Raw genomic sequence first — 14,489 nt, 5'->3', positions numbered from 1 at the left:
AAAGCAGGGGGGAAAAGCACCTAAAAGCAAACTGCAATACCAGAACAATGTAACATTCTAGCAAAATTAATATGCTGTAATAATTAATAGAACTGTATTAATAATACAATATTTAGTACAGTAACATAATAATAAAATATATTAATAATACCCGAGCATAAGTTCTTGCTGAAAGTACAATATTCTGATTTCTGAACTTCTTGAAGAATTCTCCATCATAATGCTGCTCAGCTGCATGAGGCCCTCCAAGGATTTCCTTAAAAAGAAAACCAAAGAGCGACTGCTTTTTATGCAAGATTCACAAAAGCATCAAAAGACCACACACTCCTTTATCTTGTGATGAGTAAGTATGAGATAGATGCTGAAAAGCATGCTGGGTTTTTGTTTCAGCATGAAAAAAATAGATGCATTTTTGATTGGTAAGTTAAGACCTTATTTTAATTAGGGTTTAGACAACATTAGTTGCAAAGATATGTGGTAGAAGTCCTAACGTGTGTGCAGTGCTAATTGCAAAGTTAAAATTCATAAACTCTGCAAAATACAGTCTGACATTCCAAAAACTTTCACTTTGGTAAGCTCATGGAAGAACAAGACTTGTTAGAGAATCCAAATAAAACTTGCCAATTCCACTGACAGGCAAACCATAGTAATCCTGCATGAATTCCACATCCCATGTTGTTGCATGACTGAATTCCCTGCAGACATGGGATGTTCAAAGCAGGCTTCCTCTCAACTACATCTCGCAAGACTAGAAGCCAGTCATTTGAAACAGGAAAGCAAAAGAAACATAGTAGCTTGAAGAAAATGTCTTACTTTTCTCCAGTGAGAGACTATAGCATTTCAAGAAGCCTATAAACATTAATACTGAAATATATAGCAAAAAAAGATATGATGATGTGAAGAGAAAGTTACAGGAATACCTACAGTGTGAGAACTCTTAAAAGAACTCACCTCGTAGGTTTCAAGGCGATCAAGGTAAGTTAACAGCTTGAGCCTGCTACGGCACAGCTCCTTCTGCTCCAGTGTCAGCCTGTGTTCAAAGTAGGAATTTTCATGTTTGTAACCAATATTGTATATCATGTGCATATGAAGACCAAGGCTGCACATTTTAATGACTTTGTGCACTAGAATATATCCAGAAATTAAGTAAGCCAAGAACCCTGACACAATATAATGCCCACTAAAATTTAACCCACTTTTGGATTAGGAAGAACATACATGAGAGTAACTATGTTATTGCAACTGTGCAGTTAGTATAAACCTGTAACTCAATAAAACATGGCATAACATTTCATTTACTTTGAAAAGTTCACTGATAATAGCAATTCTTGGCGCTTCTTGAACTCTTTTTCTTTTCTAGTATCCATTTCTTCATCTGGTGACAAAAAGTCTTCATAGGGAATTTCAATGTCCACCTCCCCTGGTAAGATAAATCTGAAAGACAAAACCAGCCATCCAACCAATGACGATGAAATTAAAAAAATTTTAAAAAATTAAAAAAAAATACATGATGAACTATTTTTTGAATAGACATACTAACACAGTTTTACATTCATGTCTTGACTAAAAATCTACACTTTAATAGAAAAATACTGAGTTTTGCTGTTGTAAACAAGCCCACAAGAGGCATCACTTCTTGTTTCCACCTCACCCTAAAACAAACCAAAACCAAACTTGAGAAAAGTTCCTAAATTCCCCAGGCAGCACTGGGGATTAGTAGCAGCTCTACAACACACAATGGTAATAGATGACTGCACAAAGACAGAACAGCCTCTTCTACTTCTACCACCGAGAACTGAATACTGTGGAGAACTGTCTCTACTGTGTCTTGGCTTTCTGCTTAATCATTACAGATCTTTACAACAATTAAGACAGACAATCGAAAGCACTGATAGGGTTAGTTGCAACTTCCAAAAGTGGCAAGAGAAATAGATTCTCATAGAAAATATTGACATCATTAAGTTCTCCATGATGAGGAAATTATAGAGCAACCAGAGAAGAGGCAAAATGCAGTATAAAATAACCAGCAATTTCACTTTTTACATGCTACATACACATATTTACAGTTAACATTACATTTTATAAACATACAAAGGTAAAATGAGAATAGGTACTTTGTGTACCTTTAGCATAGTCTGATTCAAAGCATTACCTTTCTTTACATTCTGCAAAAGCTTCTTAGCTTTTTCATTAGTGGTTGGTAAAGAAAAAATTTTAGCAAATTACTAGAAATTACTTTATACACCATTCTTTAAAATGAAAACAGACCAAAAAAATACCCTTCCCAAACCTGCCACCATCTTCTCCTTTCCCTATGGCCACAAGAGCCTCCAAGTCTGTGCCTTTCAAGCCATACTGAAGAAGCTTCTTAGCAGCATCTGCATTCTCAGGAACTCTTTCCAAGCACTCATGAAGAACCCATGCACGTTTCTTAATTTTACTCTGTCCAAAACAAGAGCACAGACATGTTATATGATTCAGTCCAAAGCAACAAAACCAGAGATGTATTTCTTCCACTTAAATAAATGTTGAGTTCATCTGATGACTGATCATGTGAGCCAAGAAAAGAGAACACAAAAAACATAATTCCCTCAGTGTATGTGACAGAAAAGGGCACAGTAATACCAACTGTTTTAGCAGAATTTTTAGAACAAGTGAACAGAAGTCAATATTTGTACTTCCTAATTAACATTACTCCTTCATACACTAAATAAAATGTCATGGTTTGGGGGAAAAATGCAGTTTTTATAAACCAACTGTATTCCACCACAGCACTAGAGTAATTTTCAATATCATACTTTTTTCTGCAGCACCATTAGGTTGCACAACTTTGACACCACTTGTCTGCTGAGTTAGAAGTCTTTCTCCCAAGCCAAAAATTCCCCATGCTGGATTCTACTGAAAAGCTCCAGTTAAAAGTAGCAGAGTTCACTGTAAATTCTGTTATTCAGACTTGGTCATACAGCTACTGATACCAACTTCACCTTCCCAAATCATTTTCTAAAATACTTGCAAGGTATTTAAACACACTTCATTGTCAAATTATTCTTCTTCATTTGCCAGGCAGCAATCTACTGCTGCATCTGGGGGAAGAGATTACAATATAGAAAGCATGCTGCCATTAATGCAAGTTAGAAAACACTCCAAAAGAAAGACTTTAACTTCTAAGGTTTCTAGATCAGCTATTTAGTTAAATTAAGAAGGTTATTCTCTTTCACATGACATGAAATGGATTTGCAGGACAATTCTCCAAACTGCCACCAGTCTAGGTCGCATAAACTAGAACACAATTGAGAATTCAATTTCTGCAAAGATAATACAGTCAGTCTGATAAGAAAGCCTGAAAGTCACAAACAACAAACCCACCAAGTAGTCTTGAATTGAAGCAACATTAACAGCTGACTTCCTCCACTGTCTTTGGTACACAAGATCAGAATCAAGGCCATATGTTTGAGCCAAAGACAAAGCTTCCCCATATTCTTCATTATCAATCTGAAAAGCAAACACATGAAAATGAAAGTCATCTGATTTCCATATTAAACAATCAATTTTTAATTCCATGTGTTGAAACAGGTAGAGAGATAATTACTGTGGGTATGTTTAAGCAGGTAGGAAAGACTTGTTCAAGCTACAGATCAGTAAAACTCAAACCTGACGGACACCTCGAGAAAATCAGAGATTTTCCCTCAAAAAGAAGGAAGAAGTTATTTAGGAACCAGTATGGTATCAGCACACTCTGGACACTTTAACAGCTATAGAGTGGGCTGGTTTACCATCAGAACTATTGAAATGGCCTAGACAAAGTAGTGTTTACAACAGCAGTAAAGATAAAGCAGCATTTATTCTACAAAAGTGTGAGGCACAGCCCTAACCTGCATGTATGACTGAAAAAAACATGCAAAACACATCAGAGTAAAAGTTATCCCATTCCCTGGCCCCTAACAAGATAAACTGATTTCATTCAACACATATGCCAGATTTTTCATTATTTGTAAACACTGACAGGAGCACACTTCCAAGTCTAGTCAAGCCAATGATGTACAGTGTCTCTCTGTGATGTTCAAACATCATTTCATTTCAATTATTATAATGCTAGTTTTAAACAATGATGGCTTTTATTAGGTGACACAGTACACTGTCAATTTGGAGACTCTTAGAAATATGTGTCTAAATCTTTCCACTAATATATCAGGAAATAAAAGTAAAAAGCTCTTTCTAAATAAAGGTAATTAAGAGAGATTGGACCTTTCCTTCTATACTTACTTTTCTCTGGTACAGTTCCTCTGGAGTTGTGGATCTCAAACTGACAAGGCGGAAATTCTTTGTAATAGTACGTGGTCGTTTACGTGGAGGAGCAAATCGCTCCATTTCTGTCACAAAGTACAGGCCTTGCTTCAGGTAACTGAAGTATCTGTCCTTAGCAGAAGTTTCATCATCTGAGTCAGAGTCATCTTCTCCCTCATCTTCATCACCAGGCCTGCTTTCCAAGCGCAATCTTTTTGGAACAAGTTTTATCTCACACTGCACAGAAAATATGAACAAGAAGCATCCACCTAGCACACCTACACTAGTTTGGTGAGGACTGAGTACATCTCAACTTCCAGTACCCCAAACCTCTGAGTCAACATCCTTCCTCCCTGTCTCCTGTAAACCCTTCATTTCTCAGTTTGATTAACATGCTCTGTGCGGTCCCCTGGTGTAATGGAGAGCACTCCGGACTCCAAATCCCAAGGACCTGAGTTCGAGTCTCAGTGGGGACTGTCTCCTGTCAGTTCAATTCCTCCCTACCATCCCATCCCGTCAGATCTCGAATGCTCAGCAGGGGCAGCCCCAGTTAGTACCGGGTGCTGGAGACAGTCCCGAGGACTTTCACTGTCATTGTCCAAGATTGCTCGGCCGTGGCAAATGGACTTTAGGACTTAAACAGTGGGGCCAGTTCTGCGTACACTGTGCCTTACCTAAAAAATCCACTGCACAGGCTAGAAGGGCACACCCATGTGGGGAGAGCCCTTCCCTAATCTTCGTTTGTGAAGTTTGGCCATACATACATACACAACATGCTCCACAAACCCTGACTGCGTTTGTCTCCTGGATGTGAGGCTCCATCTCTTACCCACTGAAGTAGTGAAGGCTTCACAGTAACCTGCCATTGTACTAAATGCCCTGCACCACCAGACAGGACAGAACTAAGGAGACATCTTTGTACAGTGGTCTATAGCTTAATGCAGCATTCAGGAGTGTTTTCAACACCCAGCTAATCAAAAAGCAAGGTTCTCTGTTCAGTGTCATCTCAAACTAACATACTTAGGCTGTAATAAGCTAGTGGCTGGCTTTGTATTATTTCCAGAATGATATGCCTTTTCAAAAACATACACACAAGCTTTGGTGTATACCGAGATATTCTTAAGTCCAATATTACTTTAAACGTTTTTTTAAGATATTGAAGACCTATTTCAATGCAAGCTTTAGAAAAGAACATTTTTCTTAGCTTCAAAGAAAATTTTTATTCACTTCATTATATTCTACTACTTCCTGGAATCTTACTAAACAAAGTATGTATCTCTTCAATGCCTATGCCTTAATTTAAGCATGTTCCTCATTTCTTCTAAATACACTCCCACTGTAAGAGGCGTGTCTTTCAAAATGGAAGAGGAATGCTTGCAGTATTCTTCAAATGCACTAACATACAAAACAGAGAAAACTGTTGACACAAACTATTTCCTGCTGCAAGATTCCTCTCATTGGGACTCAACATTTGCCTCTACTCTCCAGAAGTTATTTGGCAATCAAGTTTTTATTACAACAGTTGAGTTGCAGAAAGTTCAGAATTTCCCTGCAATACCTATCTAGAGATAAGGAAACAGAATCTCTTTCTCTATTAGTATTAACAACTTATTTTTTAACCATACACTCCCTTTAGGATTACATATGAAAAAGCAAACTGTTGTACTGCATTACAAAAAGGTATCTGCTCATGCACATTCCTCACCTCCAGACTAAGAAATCCTCCATCATGAGCCGAAGTGACCTGAGGAGAACTCTCAAACCATTCACATGACTTTCCCAGCAAGTTTCTTAATGTCTTGACTGATGACACAGTCAATGCACCAGAGCAGCGAGCCAGGATGACAGAATTATCTGCCCACCAATTTACATCTATCAATGGGTAATAGGATTCTTTATCTAAAACAAACAAGAATGCATCACAGAAAGAAAGAAAACTTTCAACACTAGATAAGAACAGAAGAGACTTCAATTATTAAGAAAGATGATCTAATTTAACAGACATTTATTATTGTATGTACAACCTTGATTCACTAAGTTTGTCTTTAATATCAACTATATTTTACTAAATCAGTTCTGTATTAAATAAAGCTGCTGAGAAGAAAAAAAAATCACTTAATTTCAGATGTAATATATACAATTTATTTGTAAGAAGCATTCACAGTAACTTGATTTACTTGTACAAAATACTACAAATTTTAGATATTTGATGAAGATTTACTTCAATACCTATCAGGCCGTTCTTGACCTGGCAACAAACCTAATACTAATGAACATCAGAAAAGGCTAAATTGCTTTTGAGAATAAGTAGCAACTACGAACAAAGGCTCCTAAAACAGCCTAGAAGATGATGTTATGAGAAAGAGTCAATGAACAAAAGAAATAAAAAATAGTGTCTAGGACAGAGGACAGAAGCTGTGGCATTTCCAAGACTGTCTTGATTATGGTAACTTCTTGGGACAAAACATTCACCAGAGAGTTGGCTCAATTTGTTCACTACATGTCACCTCCCACTTCTCTGATGAAAACAATCTTTCCCCAAACAGCACAGAGAAACAGGTCAGTTCACTGTCCTACATGTGCTTAGTCAGCAGCCTACCCATGAAGGTCAGATGAATGAATCCAAAGACAGAATCATCAAGAAAAATAGGACAAAGAACCAGGGGATCTTTTAATGATATAGATGTTCACAAGGAGCAGCGAATGCATCATGGAATAGCTATTGATCTCTGCACTCCTGGAATAGCCATGCAATAACCAGGTGCTAAATGTCTGCACATAGTGGTCTGAATTTTCAGAAAACAACAGACTGACATGAGGCAAATCCAGTCAGAGGAAACTAAGCTCGTTGATTTTAGAATTTTAAACCAACATCTTCAAGTTACATTAGCTTTCAAGATTTATTAGACATTCACAGAAGGAAAAAATTAAATCCTATATTAACTGAAATATCTTATTTGTGGTTATGGCTACAAAAGCATTCCTAAGAGAGAACCTAAAACCCCTATTGTGACACTCATTTAGCTATGCCATGCCACAAATTCAAACCATACATACAATTTTGGCAAACATTCTAATTGACATTGAACTAACCCATTTCAGGTCTTCACATATTTGTATTACTATTTTTAACTACACAATAACAATCTAACTGTACTGCATACCTTTTATTTTCTTTCTTTTTTCACTAGAAAGTCTCCAGTCTGGGTTGAGCTCATCATAGCCTGGCTGAAAAAAAATAGTGAGATAAAAAAGGATTATATGCAATAGGTCTTCATAACACAGAATCAGCATATTTACTCTGTTGTTGACTCACTTGGTTTTCAATGAAAATTCTTCATAGAAATTCAAACTTTTTCTGAACATATGCAGCTTCTGTTGTGTCATTGTACCTTTCTCCAGATAATTTTAAAAAACAACAAAAACAAAAAACACAAACAAACAAAAACCCAACAACAACAACCACAAAACAAAACAACACCAAGGCAAAAATCTGGATTTTCTGGATTCCTAAAACACCATATTAGAAAACAATAGTACCACAAGACCTGGCCTAGTCTGCAGTAATAATACCCTAAAGTTTTCTGAAATAAGGACTCTCCAGCAATCAGAAGCCAAGTGTTTGGTTTTCCTGTCTATACATGTCCAGGCATACAAAAGAATCTCCAAACAGTCCCCCTGTTTGCTCTGTGCAGGTGGTCCTGTGTACCAGTCTAGTACAGCGCTCTAAGTATTTTCTCTGCTTTTTTTCAAAATTATAAAGCCCTTTTCAAGACCAGTGCAAGAAGAGAAGCAGCATTACTTAATGATGCACTGTGATGTTTGGAATTTTGTTGCAGTGTTCTTCTTTTAAACTCTGTTTAGTACTATGAGAACACATGAGAACTAAACCAAAACAGATGACAGAAATCCTGCCTGTAAGTGCAACATAGGAAGTACAGGTATATTATGCAGCTCACACAACCAAAGCAGGCTTGGGTCACACAGAAGGTGCTTTTTTGACTGAATTTTTCAGTAGAAAGAGAAGTCTACTAATTGAAAGTAAAGATGAGGCCACTCTAGAATTAATTTCATAAATACGTTTGGGTGATGATTACACAGGAATCACACACATTACAAAAATATACATTATACTGGACACCAGTTTCCCTATAAAAACAACTCTGGGAACAGTCAATTACTGAATATGCCTTTAAATGACTCTCACTGAATTATAAAGTACCAAACACTCCTTCAGAATACATATTCTTTACTGCTAAAAAGGAAATGCAACTCACTGTGAGTACCTTGAGCAAAACCTGTCTGAAATGTACATCAAAAATAGAGACACAAGGATATGTGTATAGACACACACTTTTCCCAACACTAGAGCAGAAATTTTTTGAGGGTTTGTTTGGGGTTTTATTTGGTGTTTTTTACTTTATTTGGGGGTTTTTTTGGTCGCTATTCTTTAAAAATACTTTTCTAAATAAACTTGAAATTACATTTCGATTCTGTCTGGTTACCCTGTCTAGAATTGATGTTGGTTCATGTCTTGCAGGTTTAGAACATAACACACAGTACCTAAAGTGAAAAGCCTTTCAATGGCCCGGGGAATTCCTTGTGATCTGCAGGTGCATGTTCAAATCCCACTCTTGGCAAGCAAGAAAAACTTGGCATGGGCAAAATTTTGTGCCCTGGCAGCCAGAAGGGCCAGCTGTGTCTAGGGGGGCATCAGGCAAAGCATCACCAGCCGGTCAAGGGAGGGGATTGTCCTGCTCTGCTCTGCACTGGGGTGGCCTCAGCTTGAATATTGTGTGCCGTTTTGGGCACCACAATGTAAGAAGGACATTAAGCTACTAGAGAGTGTCAAAAGCAGGGCAACGAACATGGTGAAGGGCCTTGAGGGGAAGCCGTATGAGGAGTGGCTGAGGGCACTTGGTCTGTTCAGCCTGGAGAAGAGGAGACTGAGGGGAGACCTCACTGCAGTTACAACTTCCTTGTGAGGGGAGGAGTGGGGGCAGGCACAGATCTCTTCTCTGTAGTGACCAGGGACAGGACCCAAGGGAATAGCCTAAAGTTGTGTCAGGGGAGGTTTAGTATGGGTTGGATATTAGAAAAGGGTTCTTCATCCAGAGAGTGGTTGGGCATTGCAACAGGCTCCCCAGGGCAGTGGTCAGAGCAACAACCTTGGCAGAGTTCAAGAAGTGTTTGGACAGTGCTCTCAGACACACAGTGTGACTCTTGGGGATGTTCCCGGGCAGGACTAAGGGTTGGACTTGAAGATTCTCGTGGATCCCTTCTAACTCAGCATATTCTGTATGATTCTGTGATCTATTAGTCAAGAAATTAATGGGAGGAAAACCAGAATACTTCACATGCTAGTGTGCATCATTTCAGTTTTGTCACTTTTCAAAATGCATTTCCTCATTAAAATAAAGTTTTATCTACACCCACAGAGTGTATTAGTTATTTGGAATTTTCTTTAGAAACTAATTCATTTTTAATTACCAATGTTTAAATTCATGTTAGTCACATAAAAGTTTGCCAGTGTCTGAGCAATTTCTAACATAACTTCCTCTACTTTTGCACACAATTCCTGTAGAAACCAAGGGACATAATACCAGACTAATTAACCAACTATTCCAGAGTGTTATCTGGCAGAAAGTAAGATAAATTTTGAGGGAGGAATAGAAGAACATATTAGACATCCAGCAGAATTTTGTTTCAACTATTCAAATAAAGTTACCTGTGTTAGCCTTGACTTCTATTTTATAAGAGCATTTCCATCTACTTCGAACAATGTTACTTACTTGGCACCAAAATGCCTCATGAAAAATTCTCTTCAATATAACTGGGTTTTTGTCTTAATTTTTCAAGGTTACAGTTCATGGTTAAACATAGAAAGACTTATAAAAGTAAATATAGGGCTTTTGGAAGCATGGAGTTGACTGGAAAGCTAAAATGCAGCTGAGGTAGTTACTTGAACTCCTCCCATCTCCTATGAGAACACATATTCAGAACAGTAAGATACATAATTCAAGTTTCTAAATATGTACATTCTTCTTACCTGATCAGTTTGTTCCCATTCTCCTTGTTGTCTGAGAGATGGAATAGACCAGATTGTCAGTTTTCCTGAGAAATGAATAGCTGCCAAAAGAGCTCCATCAGGAGAAAGATTCATCTTGAAAATGCCATCCTGCCAAAGTAAACAAACATCCAACAAAAACACACATCAAGAAATACCCGAAAAATTCCTCCAAAAATACTTTTTTTCTATTTTAGGGGAAAAGATTATACAATCTTCAATCCTGAAACATGCCTTCAATTAAAAATAAATAAAAAAACCTCTATTCTAAAAGAATAAAGGTAAGATATCAATTGTAGCATCGAAAACTAACAACAGCCTGTATAGAGGAAGAACACTAATTAGCATGAACAAATCTTCAGGAAAGTGAGCTTTTGTATCACATTGTTATACAGAAAATAAAACCTGAAGTGTGGCATTCCTAGGAGAATGCCCTGACAGCAATGCAGAGCTACTTAGAGGGAAAACTGCAGATTATTCTCTGTACAGAAAAAAACATTCAGCAGCCTCAGTTTTCTACTGTCCTGTTTCTCAGGTCCACCCAAGGAAGACTGTTACCAAAGCATAGTTTAGGACAGCTCTTCCCCCTGGCAGCAAACTTCTGGGTGGGAGTTATTACAAATCAAATATTTAATTTTAAAAAAATATGCAAAAAAAACACACATGAAGACATCTGAGAGAAACACACTGCTCATTTCAGGACACTGAATCAGAATTTAAGAATCTCTTGAGTAACAACAGACTAAGCAGCAACATAGCAGATATCAGATTAAGTCCATACAGATGAAATTATTCAACATCTGTAAGTAAACTTTGTCAAGGCTACAAAAATTCTCCTGGATTAAGTTCTCCTTCAGCCCTGGGTATCTTAAGAGGTAAAACATACTCCCAACAAAATATTTCCTGAAGGATTCACAAAATCCCACACAACTACAACTGGATCTATATGCTATTTCCCCAAGGTTCTCTAAATATACACTCAAATTTTAAAGTCAAATTTGCTGACACTGGCAATGAATAACAATTTCTGAAAGTACATTTTTATATTTATTCCCCCCCACTCCCAACTTCTATGTTTTCAGAAAGATCATTAGGTTTTTAGAGAGTCTAGTCTTCACTGAAAGATAGCAAGATGCAGATTCCCAAAAACTACATTGTCTATAAAATTTCATTTTGTTAGTTCACTTTTTAAAATTTCTTAATAAATATTTACCTACACTAATGTTAAAACTGTCCAAGTGTGCAGCTAACCAACTTTTCAGCCAGCACCTCACCACTTGAAAAATTCCAACACAATGAAGTACAAAAAAGTTAGATGACACCCATCAATTATGAAGTTTTAATGGCATTTCTATAGAACATTAGCAATAGGTATCATTTAAAGAAACAAATATTCTTTTCAGGTAGGTACGTTTATTTGGGTTTGGGGTTTTTTTCTACTAGTTTTGCTTGCTTTCTTAGGCTTTCTAAGTTCTAGCCATGCCACAGAAAACAATGACAATTGAGCAATCAGCTCACTGTTGAAAAGTGGTTTGCAAGTATTGAGAGCCCTACTTAAATACAAGCCTAAAATGTGTTTTTAATTGAAAAGGAGAGCATTAAGAGTTTTTAATCAGTTAAGAATTATTTATATTAGAAAAATCTCCTAATTATTCTCTGATTATAATCTCATACAGCCAGAGTACTGTATATTCAACTGTGGTTTGCCCAGGAATTGTACATGCCTACAAATGCCAATTCTCTCTTTACAAAGTGATTTGTATGCACAAAGGCAAAAGAACAAAAGACTGTTGAAGGATTTAGAAACATATAGCAAAAATATATAACCTGTTCAAATAACTGATCAGTGGTATGCATCACAGATCTTAAAAAGAGGTAAATGTTTACTCAGTAGTCAGTAGTGACTCTCTTGCTGTTACATTTAAATATTGGGTGACCATTAACACACTCAAATTTACCACCTAAGCATTGTTATCTACAAAAATTAATCAGTCCTTTGGCAAAGTAGGCAATGCTGCCTCTGTAAACAGCTTGACAACTGCAAGTAAGACTTTGAAAAGCTCGGCAGATTGGCACTTAACATATACTAAGAGTCATTTAAATTAGTAACACTAAGAATCCAATTCCAGTACAGCTAGTTCTAACATTCAAGTCCTCTGTCTGCTGTGCCTGTCATACCCTAACCACAGTGTTAATTTCCCACTAAGAATACAAAGCAGACCTCACATGTTAAAGCCATAATCTCTGAAATTGGATCAAAACATTCAAGGATGAAAAACAGTCTCTGCTTTACTTTTTTAATTTAGTATTGGCAAGTGCAATGAAGTTGAAGTTTAGTACAGCTACACTCAGTACAACCTTTTCAGTTACAAAAGTTTACTTCAGCTTTCCATTTTAAATTTTCAGTGAAGGAAATAAAACCTCTCCCTATTCTACCCTTGAGAGAGATCCAGAAAGATTTTGTTTTCCCCTTCCAATCAAGCATGCAACTTCATCTTTCAACCAGCCACCTAAACATTCAAAAAAATCTACTAAGGTAATTTCCAAAGTCCACATAACTTCAGATCAACCATATTTCCTCTCAGGATGAGGACAGTAGACACATTCTTTACTGTTCTTTCCTTGTAAAGCAAAAGAAGGTTAAACACACTTTTTTGCAAGGAGGGAAAGGAGGATAGAGAAAGGAATCAACAAAGGCTACACACCATTAGTAGACAAGAGATATGAGAAGGTGTTGCAGCTCCTAAGGAATGTAGCAGAAAGCCACGAGCACTGAGTACAAAGACTTAGAAATACAGAAAGCACATACCTACACCTCAGCATGACATGCTAACACTCACTCAAGGGAGAGGAGAATAAAAGACCCATCTCTAGGTTTTGTCAAGACAAGTTGATTCTGATCAGCAGTTTCATTAGGTTCACATGCATCCTGGTAGTCTAAGTCTGACCCATAACAAACCTTTGAAACTACTTAGCAAAATGCTGCCATAGTATCTCAGACTGTAAAAATCAAGTCTTTGTTGTCTGCCCTATTTACACCATGAATGATTAGTTTGAATCCATTCATTTTTAATTCCCCACCTTGTATGAAAATTTTGAGCTATAAGGTGAAGAGGTTTAGTTGTTTTCTAGTGAGAGTGGGGTAATGCAGAAGGCTTGGGGTTTGTTCCTCTTACTTGTCTCCTCTTACTTATCCATTTGAGAAATTTCATCACAATCTACTTACATATTCTACAAGAAGCAACACATCTAACGTGCTATGATTATTACATTCATTAACAAATAACTAGGTGGGTTCTTACACCTTCCTTTCTGAATGTGGTTTTACTCTTAATATTGAATCTACATCTCTAAACATGTTCCTGAAATCCAATGATTCAAGCTTCAGATGAGGAACTAATGGGATTTTTAAGAAACCCAAATAAATGGCAAGTTTCTCTATTTAATCAAAAATAACAAACTGTTAGCCTTAATTTAATAGATTGTTAAGTTGCATAAATTAAAACCTACTTTCAGTCAGTTACTCAGTCACTAACAGAGAATTGTATTACTAAAATACATTTCCAGACCTAAACCTTAATACCTGTTCTGTTCCCCGCCGGCTGTAAAATCTTAAATTCATAATCCTTAATAATCCTCTTCTCTGTGCCTGTAAAAACAGAAACAAATCATTCAACGGAAGACAATCTCGTATATTGTTTTATGCACCAACAATGAAGTTGTATCTCAAATACTAAAACAACTCTGCAGGATTCTTTAAACTTCCATAAGACTATCTACTTTAAAATAATGCAAGAATAATAAAATCCAGTTTGTGTAATTTTGTCCACTTCATTAGGTATGTAACATGTCACAGAAAAGCACTGCTCATTTGCAATTCAATTAACAGCTCCCTTATGATACTATGCAATACCTATGTAAGAGTAAATACTGGAATTTATCCTGGTATACTGTAAATTGATTTCAGTATAACCAAGTTGTTACTAAGTCAAACATTTACTTCTACTAGAAGCAAAAGAAATCCATAGCCAGAGTTAAACTGAAACATTTCACGTGTGCTATCTTTTGTTCTGAAGTAACAGAAGGACAAACTGGAATTTTTTTCCAACAAAGACATATTCCAGTGTACAACGAAGGA

At 36.8% G+C, this 14,489-nt stretch overlaps 1 protein-coding gene across 2 annotated transcripts in view; it reads right to left on the bottom strand.

The window, feature by feature from the left end:
- The window catches only part of NBAS (NBAS subunit of NRZ tethering complex), a 176,624-nt gene that overhangs the window by 146,450 nt on the left and 15,685 nt on the right, over window positions 1–14,489 (bottom strand). For both annotated transcript variants that reach the window (XM_071548327.1, XM_071548328.1), the window contains exons 11-20: window positions 13,935–14,000; window positions 10,334–10,462; window positions 7,449–7,512; window positions 5,990–6,183; window positions 4,264–4,521; window positions 3,367–3,492; window positions 2,291–2,442; window positions 1,300–1,434; window positions 952–1,030; window positions 152–256 (exon numbers count right to left, since the gene is read on the bottom strand). In XM_071548327.1, the coding sequence (XP_071404428.1) occupies window positions 152–256; window positions 952–1,030; window positions 1,300–1,434; window positions 2,291–2,442; window positions 3,367–3,492; window positions 4,264–4,521; window positions 5,990–6,183; window positions 7,449–7,512; window positions 10,334–10,462; window positions 13,935–14,000 (1,308 nt within the window). The remainder of the gene's footprint in view (window positions 1–151; window positions 257–951; window positions 1,031–1,299; window positions 1,435–2,290; window positions 2,443–3,366; window positions 3,493–4,263; window positions 4,522–5,989; window positions 6,184–7,448; window positions 7,513–10,333; window positions 10,463–13,934; window positions 14,001–14,489) is intronic.

The sequence above is a fragment of the Pithys albifrons genome, chromosome 2, assembly GCF_047495875.1.
Source record: "Pithys albifrons albifrons isolate INPA30051 chromosome 2, PitAlb_v1, whole genome shotgun sequence".
NCBI lineage: Eukaryota > Metazoa > Chordata > Aves > Passeriformes > Thamnophilidae > Pithys > Pithys albifrons.
Note: the sequence above shows the minus strand (reverse complement) of the source record. Positions and strands in the feature narration are given on the sequence as shown.